This window comes from Pseudonaja textilis, chromosome 1 (assembly GCF_049901715.1).
Source record: "Pseudonaja textilis isolate UNSWEBS1 chromosome 1, rPseTex1.2, whole genome shotgun sequence".
In the NCBI taxonomy this organism is placed as follows: Eukaryota; Metazoa; Chordata; class Lepidosauria; order Squamata; family Elapidae; genus Pseudonaja; species Pseudonaja textilis.
Genome location: NC_141990.1, coordinates 128,845,950 through 128,865,725, shown reverse-complemented (window position 1 = coordinate 128,865,725; position 19,776 = coordinate 128,845,950). Strand labels below are relative to the sequence as shown.

The following is a 19,776-nucleotide window of genomic DNA, read 5'->3' as shown; positions in this document are numbered from 1 at the left end:
AGCACAGGGTGCCAGTGGCGAATTTGCCAATCTTGGTGTTCTCTGGAAAATGCCAAACGTCCTGCACGGTGTTGGGCTGTAAGCACAACCCCCACCTGTGGACATCGGGCCCTCATACTACCCTGATAGAGTCTGTTTCTGACTGTTTGAGCAGCACATGAACATTTGTGGCCCGCTGGAGGTCATTTTGCAGTGCTCTGGCAGTGCTCCTCCTCTCCCTCCTTGTACAAAGGCGGAGGTAGAGGTCCTGATGCTGGGTTGTTGCCCTCCCACGGCCTCCTCCACATCTCCTGATGTACTGGCCTGTCTCCTGGTAGCGCCTCCATGCTCTGGACACTACGCTGACAGACACAGCAAGCCTTCTTGCCACAGCTCGCATTGATGTGCCATCCTGGATGGCCTGCACTACCTGAGCCACTTTTGTGGGTTGCAGACTCCGTCTCATGCTACCATTAGAGTGAAACCACCACCAGCATTCAAAAGTGACCAAACCATCAGCCAGAAAGCATAGGAACTAAGAAGTGGTCTGTGGTCACCACCTGCAGAACCACTCCTTTATTGGGGATGTCTTGCTAACTGCCTATGCTTTCCACTTGTTCTCTATTCCATTTGCACAACAGCATGTGAAATTGATTGTCAATCAGTGTTGCTATCTGTGGGCAATTTGATTTCACAGAAGTGTGATTGACTTGGAGTTACACTGTGTTATTTAAGTGTTCCTTTATTTTTTTGAGCAGTGTATATTACATTGCATATTTTGACAGCAGCCAGAATAGCTTTCGCACAATTATGGAAAGGAGCTAATATCCCTTCAGAAGATTTAGTTATACAAAAAGTATTGGAACGTGCTGAAATGGATAAGCTCACATTGGAAATGAAAGACAAGGAGGATTCCAAATATTATGCAATATGGGATAAATGGTATAAGTGGTTAAAAACCAGATATAAAGATTTGGAAGAAGGATTATGGTAAATAAAGCAACAGACCTTAAGGTATTATCAATGTAGATATGTAGCTGTCTGATTGTTCCTAGGATGTATTGTAGCCACCCTTTCATCTTAGGAGTCACAGCCCTAAGTGTTCCTACCACCACTGGGACCACTTTGGTCTTTACTTTCCACATCCTCTCCAGGCTCCGATATCTCTCCAGCTTCTCATACCCCTTCTTTATGAAGCTGTTGTCATTTGGCACCACTACATTTAGCAATCACAGCTGTCTTCTGGTCCTTGTCTGCTACCATGATATCTAGTTGTTTGGCCAGTACCTATCTGAACATCTGGATCTAGAAATTCCACTGGATCTTCACTTATTCTCTATGATCTTCTCTGGAATCTACTAGTTGGACTTGGGAAGGTCTGGCTCAGACCTGGACATTTTACGTCCCCTCAGGTTGCATCTGGCCCTTTGGCTGTCCCTATCAGTCCTGTCTGAAGTCAATCAGAAATTATAAATCAGATGTAAATAAGTGTGCTGCAGGGGGCAAGAGAGGAAGCTGAGCAGATCTGGCTCTGCACAATCACTGTGCACTCCATCAGTTGGCTGGTGGCCACAGGAGGGCAAAGAGAGCAAATGGAGGCCTCTCTGCACCATCTGCCCCCAAGTCCTGTCTCGTTTGGACTTAAGTTGCCGAACTCAAATGAATTTGCATGAAGGAATTCAAATATAAATTCTCAGGTTATTTTGTAACACCCTACATGATCTATGTATTTGAGATGAACAAATCTCAGTACAGTCCAACGTCAATGTGTAATTGAATTATGTGTCACATCTATATTATGTGCCCTGACACATATTAATACTCAACTGCGAATGAACAGTTTAAAAATGTGAATATCTTTCTTTTTTCTTTTGGGATTAAATTCACTGAACCTTCAAACATTTTTTACAAACTATTCCTGGACAAATTTATTCCAAATGTAGTTGAGTTGACAATCACTAATTTTAGTAACCAGAAGAAACATTTTAACACATCATTTAAAAAAGAAACAGTATATAGAAGATGTAAAACTTGCAAAAAATATTTTGATCTATGTGTATATTTGCAGATTTTTGTTTTCTTACCTGCATTACCTTTAATAATAAATTTTCATATATGATGAGTAGCACCTAGGAGTTGATAACAGTTTTCAATTTGAAATGTGAAAACTTTTGTCTAGAATAAATTTTATGTTTTGGGCTAAATATCTATGCAAGCATTGTTTAAAGTGTGCCCAATAACGTGAATTGGGACAACCTCGAATTAAGTAGACATGTATTAAACATTCTCAGTTTGCAAATAGGTTTCTAATAACTTTTGGGCAGCGAGCTTTATGAATATAATTGACCATGATAATTGGTTTTCCTTGCACCATGAATCCTAATAACAAGGTCCTTTTTTACAGATGTTTGCACAGAATAGGATTAGGTCTTTGGCAATAGGCAAAAGAGTTTTCTAACTTTTTAAAAATATCTTGCATGTGTGGATTTGGGGCCACAAATTTAACTTAACTCAGTCATATATAGTGGCTTGGAACAAGTATAATATTTTATGCATGTGCATAACTGCAAGAAAATATCGAAAAAGCAGCTCCATACACTGTACATAGAATAAAATAACATTTAGACCTAGGTCAAAAGAAGCCTTGGCAAATATGTCTTGAGGGAAACATTTAAGTACTACAAATATAGCAGTCACACGATAACTATAGGTATGTTGCTTAATGTTTCTCACAATTTATGTGACTGCATAAATGTTAGGTTAAAAACAGGGTCTACAGGAATGCTTATAAACATTTTCTCTAGTGAATTTCTGCCCTGTTTTGTGGGTCTGGATTATTTATTTTGGTTACAGGTGCAAAAGATCCAAAATATATTCCTATTCATATATTCAGTTTTGAGACTGGTGAAAATCAAAATGTACTAACATTATGCTCTTATTAGATTTTTAAGAACCATCTTGGTTTCTTCTCTCCGGTAGTTCATACACATCTGTGCATATGATCCCCAAAATTCTGTGTGCAGGCTTTATTAGTTGTGTACATAAACACATCAACGTATATTCTTTTTTTTCTCTTCAGAATATACATATTTCTTTGCATCCTGAGCTCTGTGGACACTAGTTTTTTTGTTTTTTTTTTGTAAACTGTGTGACAGAACTCAAGAGTTTAATATTTTGGTACCAAATATGATCCAGAAGCTTTGCCTTCAGAAATATATTTGCAATAATTATCAATTTAAGGAAAGGCTTTAAAACTACAAAGCAGATCCAGTGACCAACACTCTTGATCTAACTCTAGCTGATCCAAAATATATCATAATTATGAAATGAATATTTCTTCTACACCTCTGTAAACAAAATCAAAATTCGTTCTTCACACTGCTCCTCAGGGTATGTAGAAAACTGTGAAACGGGCACCCTTTTCCTATATGAGTTCCTTTTGGGTCTTTTAAAAATACAAATGTGTGATTGCCATTAGCAGGGTACTATTATTGCTTTAAAAAATTATCAGTCACATATAAGCTAGAGCTGCATACCATATCTGTTTCATTGCAGCAAGACTACAAAAATTATACTGCATGACTAGAGTTATCCACAGGATCCAATGTTTAATCCAAAATGATGAAAGTGGTTTTGTGCAAAGCTCTGCTCCTTTTATATGTGGGCACAGCCAGCATTGTGGTAGCAAAGCACAAATCCCCCCCCCCCCGCCCCATGTGAATAAAAAGATAAAAATATTAATGAAGAAGATTTTTGGACAGAGAAAAACTAAGTTAAGATCAATTTAAAAATATACCTATTGTTGGAGCAAACCAATTACTCCCCAAAATCTATCCACATGCTGTCACTCTCTAATAATTGCTTGCCATAATATATTCAGTAAAATTGTGCTATTTTAGTGCACGCACCTGCCTCTGTATATGGATACTGAGGAAGGAAAATAAACAACTAAATCAAACTGTATGCCTAAACTTTTTAAAAAAAATAATTGAAATGCATATAAAATCTTGCAGAGTACAAGATACAACCGATCAAAAGTGAAACAGAATAATTTTAATTTGCACATCCTTCCAGAGGTTGCTCATTAGCCCTTGAGAACCAGTTGATTTGCTCCCAGACATTGCTTGATAGACTCTGAAAGATTTCCCTACCTTTTTCACTTTTTGATTAATAAAGCACAGAGCTATCATATTTGGATAGTAAAAATCCAAATAGCCAATATATGGCAACAAAGATACGGAAAACTCTTCCTTGTTGCTCTATAGATTTTAGCAACCTAGACAAAGTAGCTCTAATCCGATACACCTTGTTCAAACAACTATTAAGAGCAGCTGTATCAGTACGCCTACTTGATCACAATACAAATCCTTTTCAAATCCTTTTTTTCTGTTCTTCTTTGTTTTGATTAATGCAGCTGTCTAAAACTAACATGGCTGAAGCATGTATCCTCACTTAGGTTTTCCTCTGAAAGAATCAGGAATGTAAGTAGCAATATGCAGCATCAAACCAAACACTTAAATAAAATAAGGATAAGAATGGAAGTATATTGAGACAGATTTTTTTTCTTCCCGTTGCAGATCATCTATTATTACTTTGGCTGCTTCTTTATGCAATAATTCCAGCCCAAATGCTTGTGGGCAAGTAGTAATGGAGTGTATAGGTGGTTTTTGACTTACAACAGTTCGTTTAGTGATCATTCAGAATTAAAATGGCAATGAAAAAAGTGACCTACAAATATTTTTCACATTTACAATCATTGCTGTATCCCTATGGTCAAGTGATCAAAATTCAGATGCTTAACAACTAGCATGTATTTATGACAGTTGCCGTGGTCATGTGATCACCTTTTGCGACTTTTGACAAGCAAAGTCAGCAGGAAGCCAGGTTCACATAACAACTGTGTGTCTAACTAAACAATTGCAGTGATTCATTTAACAATTAGGGCAGGAAAGGTCATAAAATGGGGCAAAACTCCCTTAAAAACTGTCTTACAACAGAAATTTTGGGCTCAATTGTGGTTGTAAGACAAGCTCTGTACCTGATTGTCTTCTGGGCCATAGACACATATACAATTACCTCTAATGTCTCTATGTAGGTCCCCCCACTTTCCTCACTGTGTGAAATTATGGCTCTTAAAATCTAAACACTTATTAGGGGAAGCAACACACCATATTTAGCAGGTTTTACAATAGATCACTCTCATACAGTCCAAAAGTAGCATATAATTACTGTAGCTTGCTGTGTTCAGAACTGAAATGACACACGAGTGTCATCTTATAAGGAAACAGAAGAAGAGTCAGGGAGTGGATCTTTGGCAATGCTCATTACAGTATTTGTCAGGAATGTAAGTCACCTAACAGCTATTTGGGTTGGACAATATATAAACCAGGATAGACATTTTAAAAACTGTATCTTTAAGAAAATGCAAAAGTGTAATTGGGTGTGGTTTCTCAAACGGCCATAAGATGGAGCCAGAAACCTGGGTTTTTTAGTCTTAGTCTCAGAAGAAGTCTCAGTGAGTCTCTGTTTTCCTTCTGTTGGAGAATATTTGCTGTTCCGTCTAATTGATATTCCTGGATTTGATGTAAGTCTGATACTGAACTGTTTTTGACACTGGGCTTTGTTATTGGATTATCCCTGGACTGAAAACTGACTGACTTACCTGTGAATAATTTTGGACTGCCTATTTTTGAACTTTGCTTAAACCTTTATGGAAGTAAAAACCTACATTTACTGTACAGTGTATCTGTGTGCTGTGTGTATTATTCAAAAACTACTCTCAATACGTCTCCCTGTATGCACTCATTCTCCTAATGGGGAATTACCTCAACAGTATTCCTTTTGGGATTTATTTATTCAAATTTATATGGCAGCAGCTTCCCACAAAAAGCTATCTGAAGCATCAGCATTCCTTGCCTTTTTTTTATATATCAGAATATACAGCTGGAGACAATAGAGGTATTTATTTCTTTGTTTGTTGTATTAGTACCTTAATCACTGCAAAAAAACTAGATGGTGTACAAAGACAGAGAAACTATTTAAAATAGGCCAAGTCTAGCTAGGAGAAGTAGTTTGGCATTGGATTAGAAGTCATGGAATTACGAGTTTTTATCCTGCCTTAGTCAACATGCAAGCCAGCTAGCTTTGGGCCAGTCACATTCTGTCTTAGTCCTAAGAAGAAGGCAAAAAATCATTTCTGAAAGTGTTCAACTGCATGGACTTGTCTAGCTGGTTGCCAGAAGTCAAGAGTGACTTGAAAACATTCACTTACAAATCTCGCCAATAATTAAAGAAAACACAAACTATCCACATCAGAGAAATGACAATAAAAATAATAGACAATAAGTGGGATCATAAGTCACCCTTTCCCTGGGTTTTTGAAGAAAAAAACCCCCTAGATCTTGTTGACTGTCAGAATTGGGCCATAACTTCAGGAAAAATGCTATCCTCAAAGGCAGAGGGCAGTCACACAGAAGGCATGTCCTTGGGATCTCAAAGGATTTGAAATTGTTTAGCTGATGGGACCAGGAACAAGTCAACTCTGCCAGCAAGCTGATGAGCAAAAATAATAATAAAATGCTGGCTGTAAGTATTCAGGGGCCAAGTTATGAAGTCCTTTATAGGTGACAACGAGCATTTTAAATTGTATTTGGAAGCCAACTGAAAACTAGTGCAGCTCACTGATTAGTGTGTCACTTGGGTGAAAAAAGATTCATCCATAACTATTTGTGCTGCTGCATGGTGGACCTGCTGTGTCTTCCAAGTGGAAGCTGATAGAACCTACTGTAATAAGGTAACTAAGGCATAATGGGGACATACCAATTCAAAAATGAGTACAGTTGGCATGCTAGATATACCTACACAAAGGTCTTTCTAGCCATAGCTGAAGTTGCTTATCAAAGAGCCAGGAAGACTCCACAAAATTGTGTAAGATCTGGGGTAATTGAACTGAGCTGAAAAGTAGTATTGGAAATTCTCTGAAAATGAATGACCTTTGTATCCTGAGCCACTCAGCCTGCTAGGATGAACTAGGTTGCTGAGCTAGTTAGGTTGCTGGGTTTTCCCAACCAGACCCAAGAACCTCCAGGACCTAGGAAAGGATCCAGACAGCATTGCCTGTTCAGATCAGGGTCAAGATATATTCTGACAGACCTGGAATTATGCAGTGGTCTCAAGATTCTTCTTCTTTTTCACCCTGTGGACCAGGCTCAATGCTGTATAGACACCAAAAGCTTTGCACTTAATTAAAACACCCAGATGCAGGCACATCTGCCTTATGGTTGTAAAAATTTAAAAGCACAAAAGCCTCAAGTAAGGGAAGAGGAGATTGTTGGCTGGAGATGTTTTTATACATGGATTTCATGATCCTGTGTGTTATCAAAAAGGAAAAATCTGCAGCTGGATGCCCAGCGGGAACAAGCAGGACCCAAGAGAGAGATCTGCTGAATGAATTGTAGTTTTTGAACAACAGATCATATGTTAGTGCAGATAACTTGACAAAAGTGCTAGAATCCAAGAAGCCCAGGAAAGAGTTATCTTCCTTTCCTTCCATTCTTCTCCCTAGAATGTCAGCAAGCTCTAAAGTGAAATCACAGAAATAAACTTCAGGAACGAGCGAGGGACTGAATGTTACAGGTAAGGCAGTGCAAAAAGCTCTATTTGAAACTGCAAGGAATTGTGTATTGATAACTTGCAAAGGTGATTGTATATATTAATTGTCACTGTAAATAGAGAACTGTATATGGAAAATTCCTGTCCAGTTTTCCCATCCTCTACCTTAATGATATTGATTGATGCATGTCCCAAGCTAACCAATGACTTCACTCACCAATGACTTTAGAGAGAGTTCCAAGTCCTAAAAAAATCCTACAAAGCAAGATTTCAGGCTTCATGTTTTCTACTGATTAACACTGAGTGGGATAGAAGAAGGAGAAAGAAGGAACACCGGTGAAACATAGAAGCAACCACTCCCAACTTTTGGACATGATTCAAAATAAAACTACCATCAATGGTATTATCCACTGGCTAGGAGCAGATAGGACCAAGAAAGACACACCAACTCTATTCTGCTGTTCCCAGAGTTAAAGCACATACCATTACCCAGCTGATTTGAAGTGAATACTAAGTACCAATTAAAGAAGATGAGCATGGGTTTAAAATTAGAGAAAGAAACTTCAATAACTGCATGTATGCTAATGACACTATTCTGATAGCTGAAAATGCAAATAATTTGCAAGCTCTGGTAATGAAAGGAGTATAATGAAAACATTGTTTTTTTCTTCTTCTGTTCAATCTTGTCCGATTCTTGGAGATTGTTTCTGCAGTTTTCTTGGTAAGGTTTTTTCAGAAGTGGTTTGCCATTGCCTTCTTCCTAGGGATGAGAGAGAATGACTGGCCCAAAGTCATCCATTTGGCTTTGTACCTAAACAGTCTCCTGGTTTCTAGCTTACTGCTTTAACCACTATACCAAAATGGCTCTCTTAGTGAAAATACAGGCTAAGGTTAAATATAAAGAAGACAAAACTAATGACAACAAGTACAGCAACCAACCTAAAATTTGGCAATGAAGATACTGCAATAGTGGACAGTTTCTGCCTTTTGGGATCAGTTATTAAACAATGAAGGAACCAGCATACAAGAAACATGCTGCAGACTAATACTTGGTAGTACAGAAGTGAAAACCTTGAGAAAGATACTCAGATGCTAGGATGTACCTTTACGTACAAAGATGAGAGTCATGTATGTAGTGGTTTTTCTGTGATTTTCTATGGAAGTGAAAGGTGGACTTTGAAGAAGGAAGATTAAAAGAGGACTGACTGCTTTTGAACGTTGGTGTTGTTGAACTTTGGAGAAGGCACCTGAGAATATACCATGGACAGCCAAGAAAACAGACAAATTGATCATAGAACAAATCTTACTTGAGGCACAAATGTTGAAACTATCAAAGTTTTTGGACATGTTATATGAAGAGAGTTAGCTCTCTGGAGAGGTGGGAAATGTGGAAGGAAAGAGAAAAAGAGGATTCCCATCAACAAGGGAAGCAGAGAAGACTACACCATTTTAAGACCTAAAGGAGTTGGTAGAGGTTAGATCATCCAGAAAAAAAATCTATGGTAAGTAACTGCTAATTGTTGACATTGACTTAATGGCACACAATAATAAACTTAATATATTTTGGCACTCTGATTACACTATATCGTTCCTACATGTTATATTCTAGATAGTGGTAGAAAATGCCCTATTTTCCATTTCAATATAGCTGAAATGTTTTGTGTTGCATACAATCTCACTACAGTATATGTTCTAATATCTTGTAACTGATGAAAAATTCAAGTAAGTTTCAAATTAGCAAACAAATAAAGAAGTTTACTTTTGAGACATAAGATGTGTAAAATTAGAGTGGAAACAAACTGGATTTCATAATGGAGATAGAAATGACTGAGAAACTTGAATTTGTAATATGCTCCTATGCATAATGAAAACAATCTAAACCTTAATTGTGTAATTAAAGTCGTTCTTCTAGGAACAAACAGATCATTATCTTCTAATGACCACATACATCTGGTCTTATTTAACTGCTATTCATATCTCACCAAGTTTATAGAACCTATTACCCAGTTTTATTTTCTTTGGTTTTCCCAGGAAGAGAGTTAAGTATCTTTTCCTCCAAAAAGCAAAATATGCAACCTTGCCTGGATTTATCATTTGCTATGTCTTAACTATTATGAATTTAAAGTTGGAAGCATCAACATTTTGACAAGAATATAACAAGATGTCAGCTTAGGCAGAATTCAGTGTTGTATGATATAGTGACATTGATTAACTGACATGATCAAAACAATTTTGGCAAATCTCAGAGCGTGTCTTTCATAGTTAAATATGCAAAGAGAGTTCAATTGTGATGATCATATATTAGTTTTTAAAAAAGGGTGTGCTTGATTTTCCTATAAAGATCTGATGTTAAAATGACATCTAGAAGTCATCCTGAATTTTAAAAAAAAGAATCCTGAATTAGATCAACTAAGTGGGATCACATTTGATATTTTTAATTAGATTTACATTAGGAGATCTGCCTGTTTAAACCTTATGATTCTAAATTTTTAATTGTTGATATCAGCCAAACATAATTAATACCATAATTCTAAGGGACAGTTAGAAGGGGTTTAGAAAAAGCTATCAGTTATATAGATTTATAGATACAGGCAGAGAAGGTATTCAGCAGCTTCTGACCAGTTCTGGAAAACTGGTAAGGGAATTTTTGAGTAGTTGGGAAAACCGGCAAATACTCCCTCTGACTGGCCCTGCCCTATCTATTCTCTGCCTCCCAAGTCCCAGCTGATTGGCTGGGTCTTCTTTTGTTGCCCTGCATAGGAGAACGGAGTTGGAAAGCAGGTTAGTGGGGTGGGGAGAGAATGGGATTTTGCAGTAACCTTCTTCCAAGAGTGGGGTAGGAATGGAGATTTTACAGTATCCTTTCCCCTGCTAAGCCCACCAAGCCACGCCCACCAAGCCACACTATGCTCACCAAGCCACGCCCACAGAACCAGTAGTAAAAAAATTTGAATCACACCACTGGATACAGGTTGTCCTTGACTTGCGACTGATCACTCAGTGGCTATTCAAAGTTACAGCAGACCCCCCCTAAAAGCTACTTATGACCTGGTTTCAAAGATATGGCCTTTGCACTGTCCCTGCAGTTATGTGAATAAAATTTAGGTGCTTAGCAATCTGCCACCATTTATGACTGACTGCAGAGATGCTATAGTGACCACCATGGCTTTCTCTCCCCCCATCATCATTGCAGCCGCTCCCAAAATGGCTCCTTCTTCTGGGACAGAACCACGTGGCCAGCAGGGAAGGTGAAGGGGAGAGAGGCCTGTTCTCTTTCCTCAACACAGTCTCTGGAGCATTCAGGAGATCTTCAGAAGATAAGTGACTGTTGGGTGAGCTGGAGAGGAAGGTATGGGACCCAGTGAGTCCAATATTTGACAGCATAAAATATAAATATATTTTATACAGGTAATCCTCTATTTACAAACATTTGCTTAGTGACCTTTTGAAGTTACAGAGGCACTGGAAAAAAATGGACTCATGCTCATTTTTCATATTTATGATCGTTTTTCACATTTGTAACAATTGCAGCATCAGGATCCCCAAGGTCATGTGATCAAAATTTGGACACTTGACAACCGGTTCAGGTTTCTGATGGTTTCAGAATCTTAGGGCCATGTGAATCACCTTTTGCAACCCTCTGACAAAGTCAATGGGGAAGCCAGATCCACTTAACGAACTGTGGCATTAACTTAACAACTGCCGTGATTCACTTAACAATTGTGGCAGGAAAGGTTGTAAAAATGAGGCAAAACTGCCCTAACAATTGTCTCGCTTAGTAACAGAAATTTTGGGCTCAAGGGTGATCGTAAGTCAAGGACTCCTGATATTTAAAATATAAAAGACAGCAAGCCCGAGGTCTGTGGGGACTCAAGGGGAGCACAGTGTACTTCAGTGGTTGGGAGAGATCTTGGAAACCTGGGACAGATGAGCCTGGGTCTAAGCTAGGTCTCCCACACTGTGATCCACTGAGTGATCTGCTGGATGCTTAATAACCCCATCGGGGAGAGCAGGGATGGGGTTTGTCAAGTGAGATAATCACAGGACCCTCACAACTTACAACCATAATGGCCAAGTTCCATTATAATTCTAGGTTGAGGCCCATTTGATTCTAGGTTGAGGCCTATCTGTATTGCAAGCAGTGAAATAATTAATTCTGAAATCCTTTAAAGATAAACTCCTCTCCACTTATCACACATACTGAAGGAATGCAGTAGAAAAGGAGGTAACACGTAGAAAGAATACTTGTCTTGCACGTTACCAAACTTTTATAAAAAGAGTGGGGAGGAATCACGGGAGGGGTTTCTTCTACTGAATTTCTGAAGACTTTCCGAAGTCTAGTGATGAACTGCAAATTATAATTTGCTCCAAGTTGCTTGCAAATCACCTTCAAAGGTTGTTGAGAGAAATCAAATCTAAACTATAAAAATCTCATCTTAAATCTTTTATGGAACTTCAATTTGGATTATAGTTGCCAACAATAAAATTACCCAATTGCAGGTGAAAATTTTAAGAGTTCTTTTAAAGGTTCCAAGTTGTGTTCCAAATTCTGATATTCTCATAGAAATTGGGTCATGCCCCGTGAAAATAAAAGATAGGCAAAGTACAATTATATTTTTATTTCTGTGATAGTTTTTCAAAAACAAGGAAATATTGCTGTCTGACATCCCAAATAATTTTTATTTAGATATGTAGTTTGAACTGGTAAACCAAAAGATTGATCAGACTCATATTAATCTTGATTCTTTGTTTTCCAGAGCATGACACTGAAATATTATTGTATTACACAAATATCATTTGACAATTCAGTGCAGGAGTTAATGGGAAACACCACAGTTCCATGTACAGCCTTCATCTTTAGAAGCAATTTCAATTATGCTTTTCTGCTCCCTATATATTGTACCAGTTTACATTTTAAAAAATATGCAATAACTTTTGTGTTGCTGTCAAACTTGTTTTTAGTGGATTTCAAAAGACTATCATGTCTCCCAGATTTTGTCCCTGTAATGATATTGACTTTGAACCCGTAGGTCATGTTTTATTGTGTTATAAATTTTACAATGGATCTTAAACAAGTTCTTTATTAATAAATGTTTTCTGTAATATTTATCACTATATTTTATCTGTTAAAACTGTTTTACCATAGGCCAAAATTTAAATGTATCTATAATGTGATCTTTGGATCTTTTGGCTAATAATATTAAAGTTGAAAACAAAAAAATAATTTTAATAATTAAAAATAGTTTAATAGTGGACATTGCAATACCTGGGCACAGCAGAAGAGAAGAGAAAGAAATGGAGAGAATCACAAAATACAAAAATCTACAAATAGGACGGCTGTGGCAAAAGAAAGCAAAGACAGTACCAATACTATTAGGTGCCTTGGCTGCAATCCCAAAACATCTGGAACATGACTTGAACAACATCACCATTGACAAAATCACCATCAATCAGTTGCAAAAGGCAGTTTTACTCGGAACAGAATATATCCAATATCTTAAATATTATTAAACAACATCTGACTATCCCAGGTCTTTGGCAAGGACTTGATAGGTGGTCAAAAATGCCAAATCTAGTCTAAACAACTGACTAACTCTGTGACCCACCAAAACATAATTGAAAATTGGAAAAAAAGTAATTATATTCTTTTTCTTCAGAACATATCAATAATATTTCAGAAATATTTAAGACTATGTTTGTATGTGTGTGCACATATCAGTTTTTTTTAATTTATGGAGATTACTTGTAAAAGCCATGAAAATGAGATCAATAACAGTATTCTGAAACAACTGCAGCAAAGTGACAATGAAGTTAGAAGAAAAGTACATTAATCAAGGTTGCTATTGATAAATTTGTCATTTACTGTGGGAATTCATATTAAGAAAGTACCATAAATTTCAATTTCCCTTATGAAAAATGCCAGGCTGAGGTGCGGTAAATCTGTGAATTAATATTTTTAACTGACCCATAAAATTGTAGTTAACATTAGGCTTAATTAATGAATTGCTAGTTTTGTTCTCCACCAAAGAGCTGAGTTTTATAAAGGAATACTTTTACAGAAATATATCAATTTCTGAAGATATCTACTGTTGGAAAAAGAACACTGAAGCACGTTGTTCTCTGAGTCCAGTTTTTATTTTACTTTTTGTATCTCTCTCTCTCTCTCTCTCTCTCTCTCTCTCTTTCTCTCTCTGTGTGTGTGTGTGTGTGTGTGTGTGTTTGTGTGTGTGTGTGTGTGTGTGTGTGTGTGTGTGTGCCATTGAGTCAACATTAATTTCTGGTGACTGCCCAGATTAATCCCTACAGTTTTCTAAGCAAGATTTTGAAGGTGGTGTTCCATTGCTGCAGTGGTGGGATTCAAATTTTTTTACTACAGGTTCTGTGGGTGTGGCTTGGTGGGCATGGCAGGGGAAGGATACTGTAAAATATCCATTCTCATCCCACTCCAGGGGAAGGATACTGCAAAATCCCCATTCCCTCCCCACCCACTAACCTGCTTTCCAGCTCCATTCTCCTGCGCAGGGCAACAAAAGAAGACCCAACCAATCAGCTGGGACTTGGGAGGCAGAGAATAGATGGGGCGTAGGCAGTCAGAGGTGGTATTTGCCAGTTCTCCAAACTATTCAAAATTTCCACTACCAGTTCCCCAGAACTGGTCAGAACCTACTGAATACCCACCTCTGTATTGCTGGCTTTCTGGGGCTGAGAAAGAATGACTGGCCCAAGGTTCTGCAGTTGACTTCGCTGTCTAAGGCGAGACTAGAATTTAAGATCTCCTGGTTTTTAGTTTGATACTTTAACTGCTACACTAAATTGACTCTCAGTATTGTTTTACTTACGTTCTTAGTATTTGTATTTTAATGTTATGTTTTATCTGTCTACTTGCAATAGTTTTCCAAAAACATTTGGAAAGCACACCCATTCCTCTACATAAAGCAACATCTGCTCTGAAGAAGAGGCAGTTTCTTTGATAATCTCTAGAAGACAGCAGAGGAAAGGGAAAATAATTAAAAAAATTCACTCTATTGACAGATGTCTTGTATCAACAGAAGAGCATCTATTGGATAATTCATTTGTCAGTATCAAATTTTAGAATATATTGCAATTGTGATACTAGTACTTTCCTCAACTATAAAGAGCTTACTGCTTATAATCAGTATCCTAAATGACAGGAAGTGACCTTCCTATAATCTTCTCGGCTATCCTTACCACTCTCTGAATGGACTTTCTTTCTGGGGCACTGCATCCACTAACTTATTAAATACTAAGTTTGAACAATCCTATCCTTGTCTAAATGTGTATGTATCTCTCTCCCCATGCATACATACATATAGGCAGGGCTCATACAAAATTTGAATACAAAACTTATATAACATACATTAGATATTTATTCAAGTGGCAGATGTATATTTCCCTATTACTTACCCCTGTTCTCTGAACTTCCAAAAAGATTGCTCTTTGAAATGATTTCTCCCATATTGCCAGCTCACTTCCTTGTTCCACATTAAAGTAATGACTCTTGCCATGTCCAACCACAACACTGAAACAATATGGCCTCTGGTTTTCAAGCTCATAGTCTTGGTGAATACCCAAATATAAATTTGCTTGTAGCCAACAGTCATTATTGAGCCAGAGCTGAAAGATATATTTTTGAAGATATTTCATCTAAAGTAGAACAAGAATAATTTGATCCTGTAGAAATAAGTCATTGACGTTTGGGAGTCAGCCTTCTTGCATCAGAATCATGCTGATATTTCACATTGTTAAATTGAGAAATTATAGTGGCTCTCTTTCTTCCACAGCCTCTTTTCATTTTTCCCCCAAAGCAGGAATTTCCAGTTCTAATCAGTTCTAATCTACCTATCTGTTTATCAGTCACATGCTAACACCATCCATTAACATCTGAATAGCCTAGATCTCTGCTAAAAGAGAAAATGTCCTGATCCTGGTGGCTTTCATTCATTTCATTTGCCCTACTTGTTGGAAAATAACAAGCATCAGCATCAGAAAGTCATATGTTGACTAGACTGAGGCACATCAGATTAATAAATAAATTCCTACTGCTGTAACATTCCATGCAGAGGAAGGTGAAGAAGGAAGAAAAGAATGCCATGGTGTCTTCAGATATCCTTCTAGGCAGTTCTCATTTCAATAGCAGAGACAGGTTGAGACCCTTAGTTAGCACCTGTCTCCAAGTGATACATTTATAATCAATATAACTGGTTAGTGGGACTTGACTCATTTTCTGCACACAATACTGAAATTGTAGAATGGGAAAAAGTATGAATATAAATCTTTACTGGAAAATGAAACAATATATTAATCCTGATGCAACAGTATATTCTTGACCCAAGAGATCTACTTTATTTATTTAAAATGGAAAAGGGAACCTTTAGCCCAAGGGCCACATTAAATCTGCACATGTCTGAGATATACTACTGAAGCCTTCTCTGCCAGAGCCTTTTCTGCTTGGCTTGAAAGCAGCAGTCAGATAAGGAAAACTGAGTACCAGCTAGTTAAAAAAAAAGTCTAAATATCTTGTAGAAAATGAAGTTTCTCCTTTCAGACTGCTACTATTTTTTAAAGCTGCATAGAAGGCAATCTTAAAATATTCCCAAATAATTGCAAAATAGCTTAAAATTACCACCATTACAACTATAAAGCAGCTGATTTTAATCTAAGCAAAGATACATTCGACAGAACTTCACTGTCCAATTGAAATTAATGGAGTACAGATGTGATGGAAGGAATGCTAAGTAAGACGAGCAAATCTGTAGGCCATTTCTAAAATGGGATGAATAGTAACATGCTGCTAATTCAGATGTGATAAATACTGCTTAATTAGAATGAACATCTAATTTATGATGATAAAATGACAAATAGCAAGACAATTAATAACATGAAGATACTGTATATTTACACTCATACGTGTTTGCATTAACACTGTTGCTTGGAGCAAACAAAATCTTCATGCTGATTGATTTTAATAAAAAGTATCCTTTTTAAGAAACTACCCATATAAATCAGGTAAATCAAGAAAGCCAAGGTCTTAATTATAAGTTGTAATTACTATTACAGATTACTTTATTTAAACATGTTCATAATCAGGTAACGTACAGCAGAATCGCTGGGAAAAATTATTATTAATGAAAAACTATTAGTAGAATTACTTAATCCATTTAACTGAAAAAGCCTAAAATATTAGATGTCAATAAGAAAAAAACAGATTTAGTTCATCTCAGTATTAATATTATGTATATACACAGAGAGAAGTGTTGTTCAATGTTGATATATAATGTGCCAGTTCTACATGAATAAATAAAAGTCACGTATTATGAATATTTATGCTCTTCACTTCCTATATGGAAAATAATTTCAATATGTTAATTGCAAATATCATAAATGAAATTATATAATGTTAAAAATTAGAACTGAGAGTTCAGTACAATCTATGACCACCATGTCATATTTTTTTTTAGAGTGTATGCCTCTCTTTGGGCTAATATTGTTCAATTCATATTTCACCAGCTCAGATTCTGATAGTGTGTGACTTGGCACTGAAAAAAAGTTAAGTAAGGTGCTTGCCAAGCTGGAGAAGAAATTGTTCATTTTCTACATCCCAGTGTTACATTTTTTTTAAATTAGATGCAGTTTATGGACTCATAGATGTGAAATGATTTTGAAAATGAACTCACACTTGGAACTTTTCACTTGTTATGACAGGACTTTATCCAACTGAAACACTAGGTTTGATTTCTAAAACCAAGAACAAATCAACTTCCAAATTACTTGAAGCTGTATTTCCAGTATTTCCAATTCTTCAGTTTTAAAGTGCCATGCTTTTGGAAAAAGGACAGAAAAGAGACTCATTCCTACTTCCAGGCCCCGTTACATGAAGCATATGCTTGCTAACTTAAGGCCAAGGCCTTAGGAATGATGAAAAGGAAGAATTTATGAAAAATTATAAATAGAAACAAAATAAATATTACAAGTTGACCAATCCTGACGACCCTTAAGGATAAAGATTGTCAGAATGAAGCTTAACAATATATGATAATGAATAGCAAACTCCAGTAGCAGCGACCCATGTATGTTCATTTAGACTTAAAACGACTTTAACTATTCACTGGTTTTAAAACACTTATAAAGTAATGATGCAGTAAAGAATCTATTAGTCTGGAAATGTTGCTAATAATGAATGTTTCCAACATCCCTCACCACTGACTACATTGGGGCCACTCAGATTAATAAATTCAGCAAAATTTAGGTGGCAGTAGGCCGCAATTTCTCCCTCCAGATACTCAGTTGTCTGGAATATACTTGGAAAAATAAATTTGCAGTGTTGTCTATTCTATAGATGTACTGTAGCCCCTGTATACATGTTTCTGAATAATACTAAATACTACATACTATATGATATGATATTAAGGATTAGAATGCATTCTAGTTTGTACATGGGAGCAGGGGTGGGATTCTACTTCGGACTTATTTGGGAGAATCCCTTGCTCCGATGATCAGCTGGTAGTGAACCAGTTTGCTGTGATGAGCGTGTGGGCCTGTCCGCCCCTGATCTTTCCTGTGCTTTATTTCCTTTTTTAAGAGCACAGCTGATTCGCATGGCAGAGCATTTTGCCACACCTCAGCTGCTTTATCCACAGGGACTGCTGTAGAAGGTAAGTATTAGAGCTTTTTAAAACATGGAGCACGCGCGAAACGCGCGATCCCCAAATCGGTTGTTTTACTGGTGGAATTCCACCCCTGCATGGAAGGACTACAAATTATTATTTGGGGAGAGTCATGGGGCAGGGAAAAGAACCATTAGCCATGGAATATTCATGTGAATGTACTAATGATAAGATATGCCAATTTAATAAAGACAAATCATCAATGGATTTAGTAGAATAGGTGGCATCACCTGGCTGAGTTAGAAACTAGTAATAGCTGGATGCAAGACTAACAGGGACATCAGCTAGACTGAGAAGTGAAAAAAATATCTCAGAAAAAATCCATCCAAACAACTTTTGTACTGTTATCTAGAAAGCTGTTTGAATGTTTATTTATTTTATTTATTTTTTCAAAAGCTTACAATAGAAATAAGAATAAACATAAGTTTAAATATAAGAAATAGGGACTAATAATTGGGGACAATAGGACTAATAATTGAGGACAATACAGACCTTTTAGGAATGGGGTGAGGTTAATGGAGGTTAGTTTGAGAGTAAAGGAGTGGAGGTTTGAGCAGGTGACAACAGAATCAGGTAATGAGTTCCAGACATTGACCACTCTGTTGCTGAAATCGTACTTCCTGCAACCAAGTTTAGAGTGGTTTACATTAAGTTTATATCTGTTGTGTGCTCTTATGTTGTTGTGGTTAAAGCTGAAATAAGTCCATAAAGACATCAGGAGTCAACCAATACTTGAAGGACCCTTTACCTCTAGTGGTCAATAGCAGGAGAATTATGGGGAGAACAGATTCCCAGAGATTTAGTGCATTGCAAATTCATGACTGGTAGAGAAACGAAAGACCCAATGAAAAATTCCACAGCTAGAGAACCTCTACAACTGCCTGCAAAGAGCTGGGGGGAGGGGCAGTTGAAGATATTCAAGGTCCCCCAGGAATTCAATCAAATGCTGGTCTGTGGAGGATACATCAACTTCTCACTCAGAACAGAAAACAGCTTAAAAGAGTAAATTAAATCTTTGAATTTGTAATGGGGAAGCCTTAATCTTTTTTGAAAACCACATTTACCCCAACTTAATTGATTTGCTCTAAGTTTCCTTCATTATCATTTATACTGAAATGTTAACAGAGGCTAGAGTTGCACACTGACGCTTTTATTTTCGGTTAATGTATTCATGAAGACTGACAATTCAGTATTCATTTATTAAAATGTCAAAAACACAAAGTACTGAATCCTGAGCAATTTATTTCCATTTTTCTTCACTCACCAAAATAACATCCAGTGTTAGAATTTGCTTTTACTATGTAGTTTTTAAAATTAACTTTCCCAAAATATCTAGGCAGTCAGGAAGCATGAAACAATACGGAAAATTATGTATATTTTTAAAGAGGTCAGCTGATCTATTAATGGCCTCTGAAGCATTCATGGGGAAGCAGCTTTGAAGAGGAATTGCTAATACTCCAAGTATAAAGTTTAATCTTTCATTTTCCCTTTATAAATCTAA

The 19,776-nt window shown here is 36.9% G+C and overlaps 1 protein-coding gene across 1 annotated transcript in view; it reads right to left on the bottom strand.

Moving 5' to 3' along the window:
• The window catches only part of SNTG2 (syntrophin gamma 2), a 180,892-nt gene that overhangs the window by 9,196 nt on the left and 151,920 nt on the right, over nucleotides 1–19,776 (bottom strand). Inside the window, exon 14 of the mRNA XM_026726560.2 lies at nucleotides 15,016–15,225. Within this exon, the coding sequence (XP_026582345.2) occupies nucleotides 15,016–15,225 (210 nt within the window). The remainder of the gene's footprint in view (nucleotides 1–15,015; nucleotides 15,226–19,776) is intronic.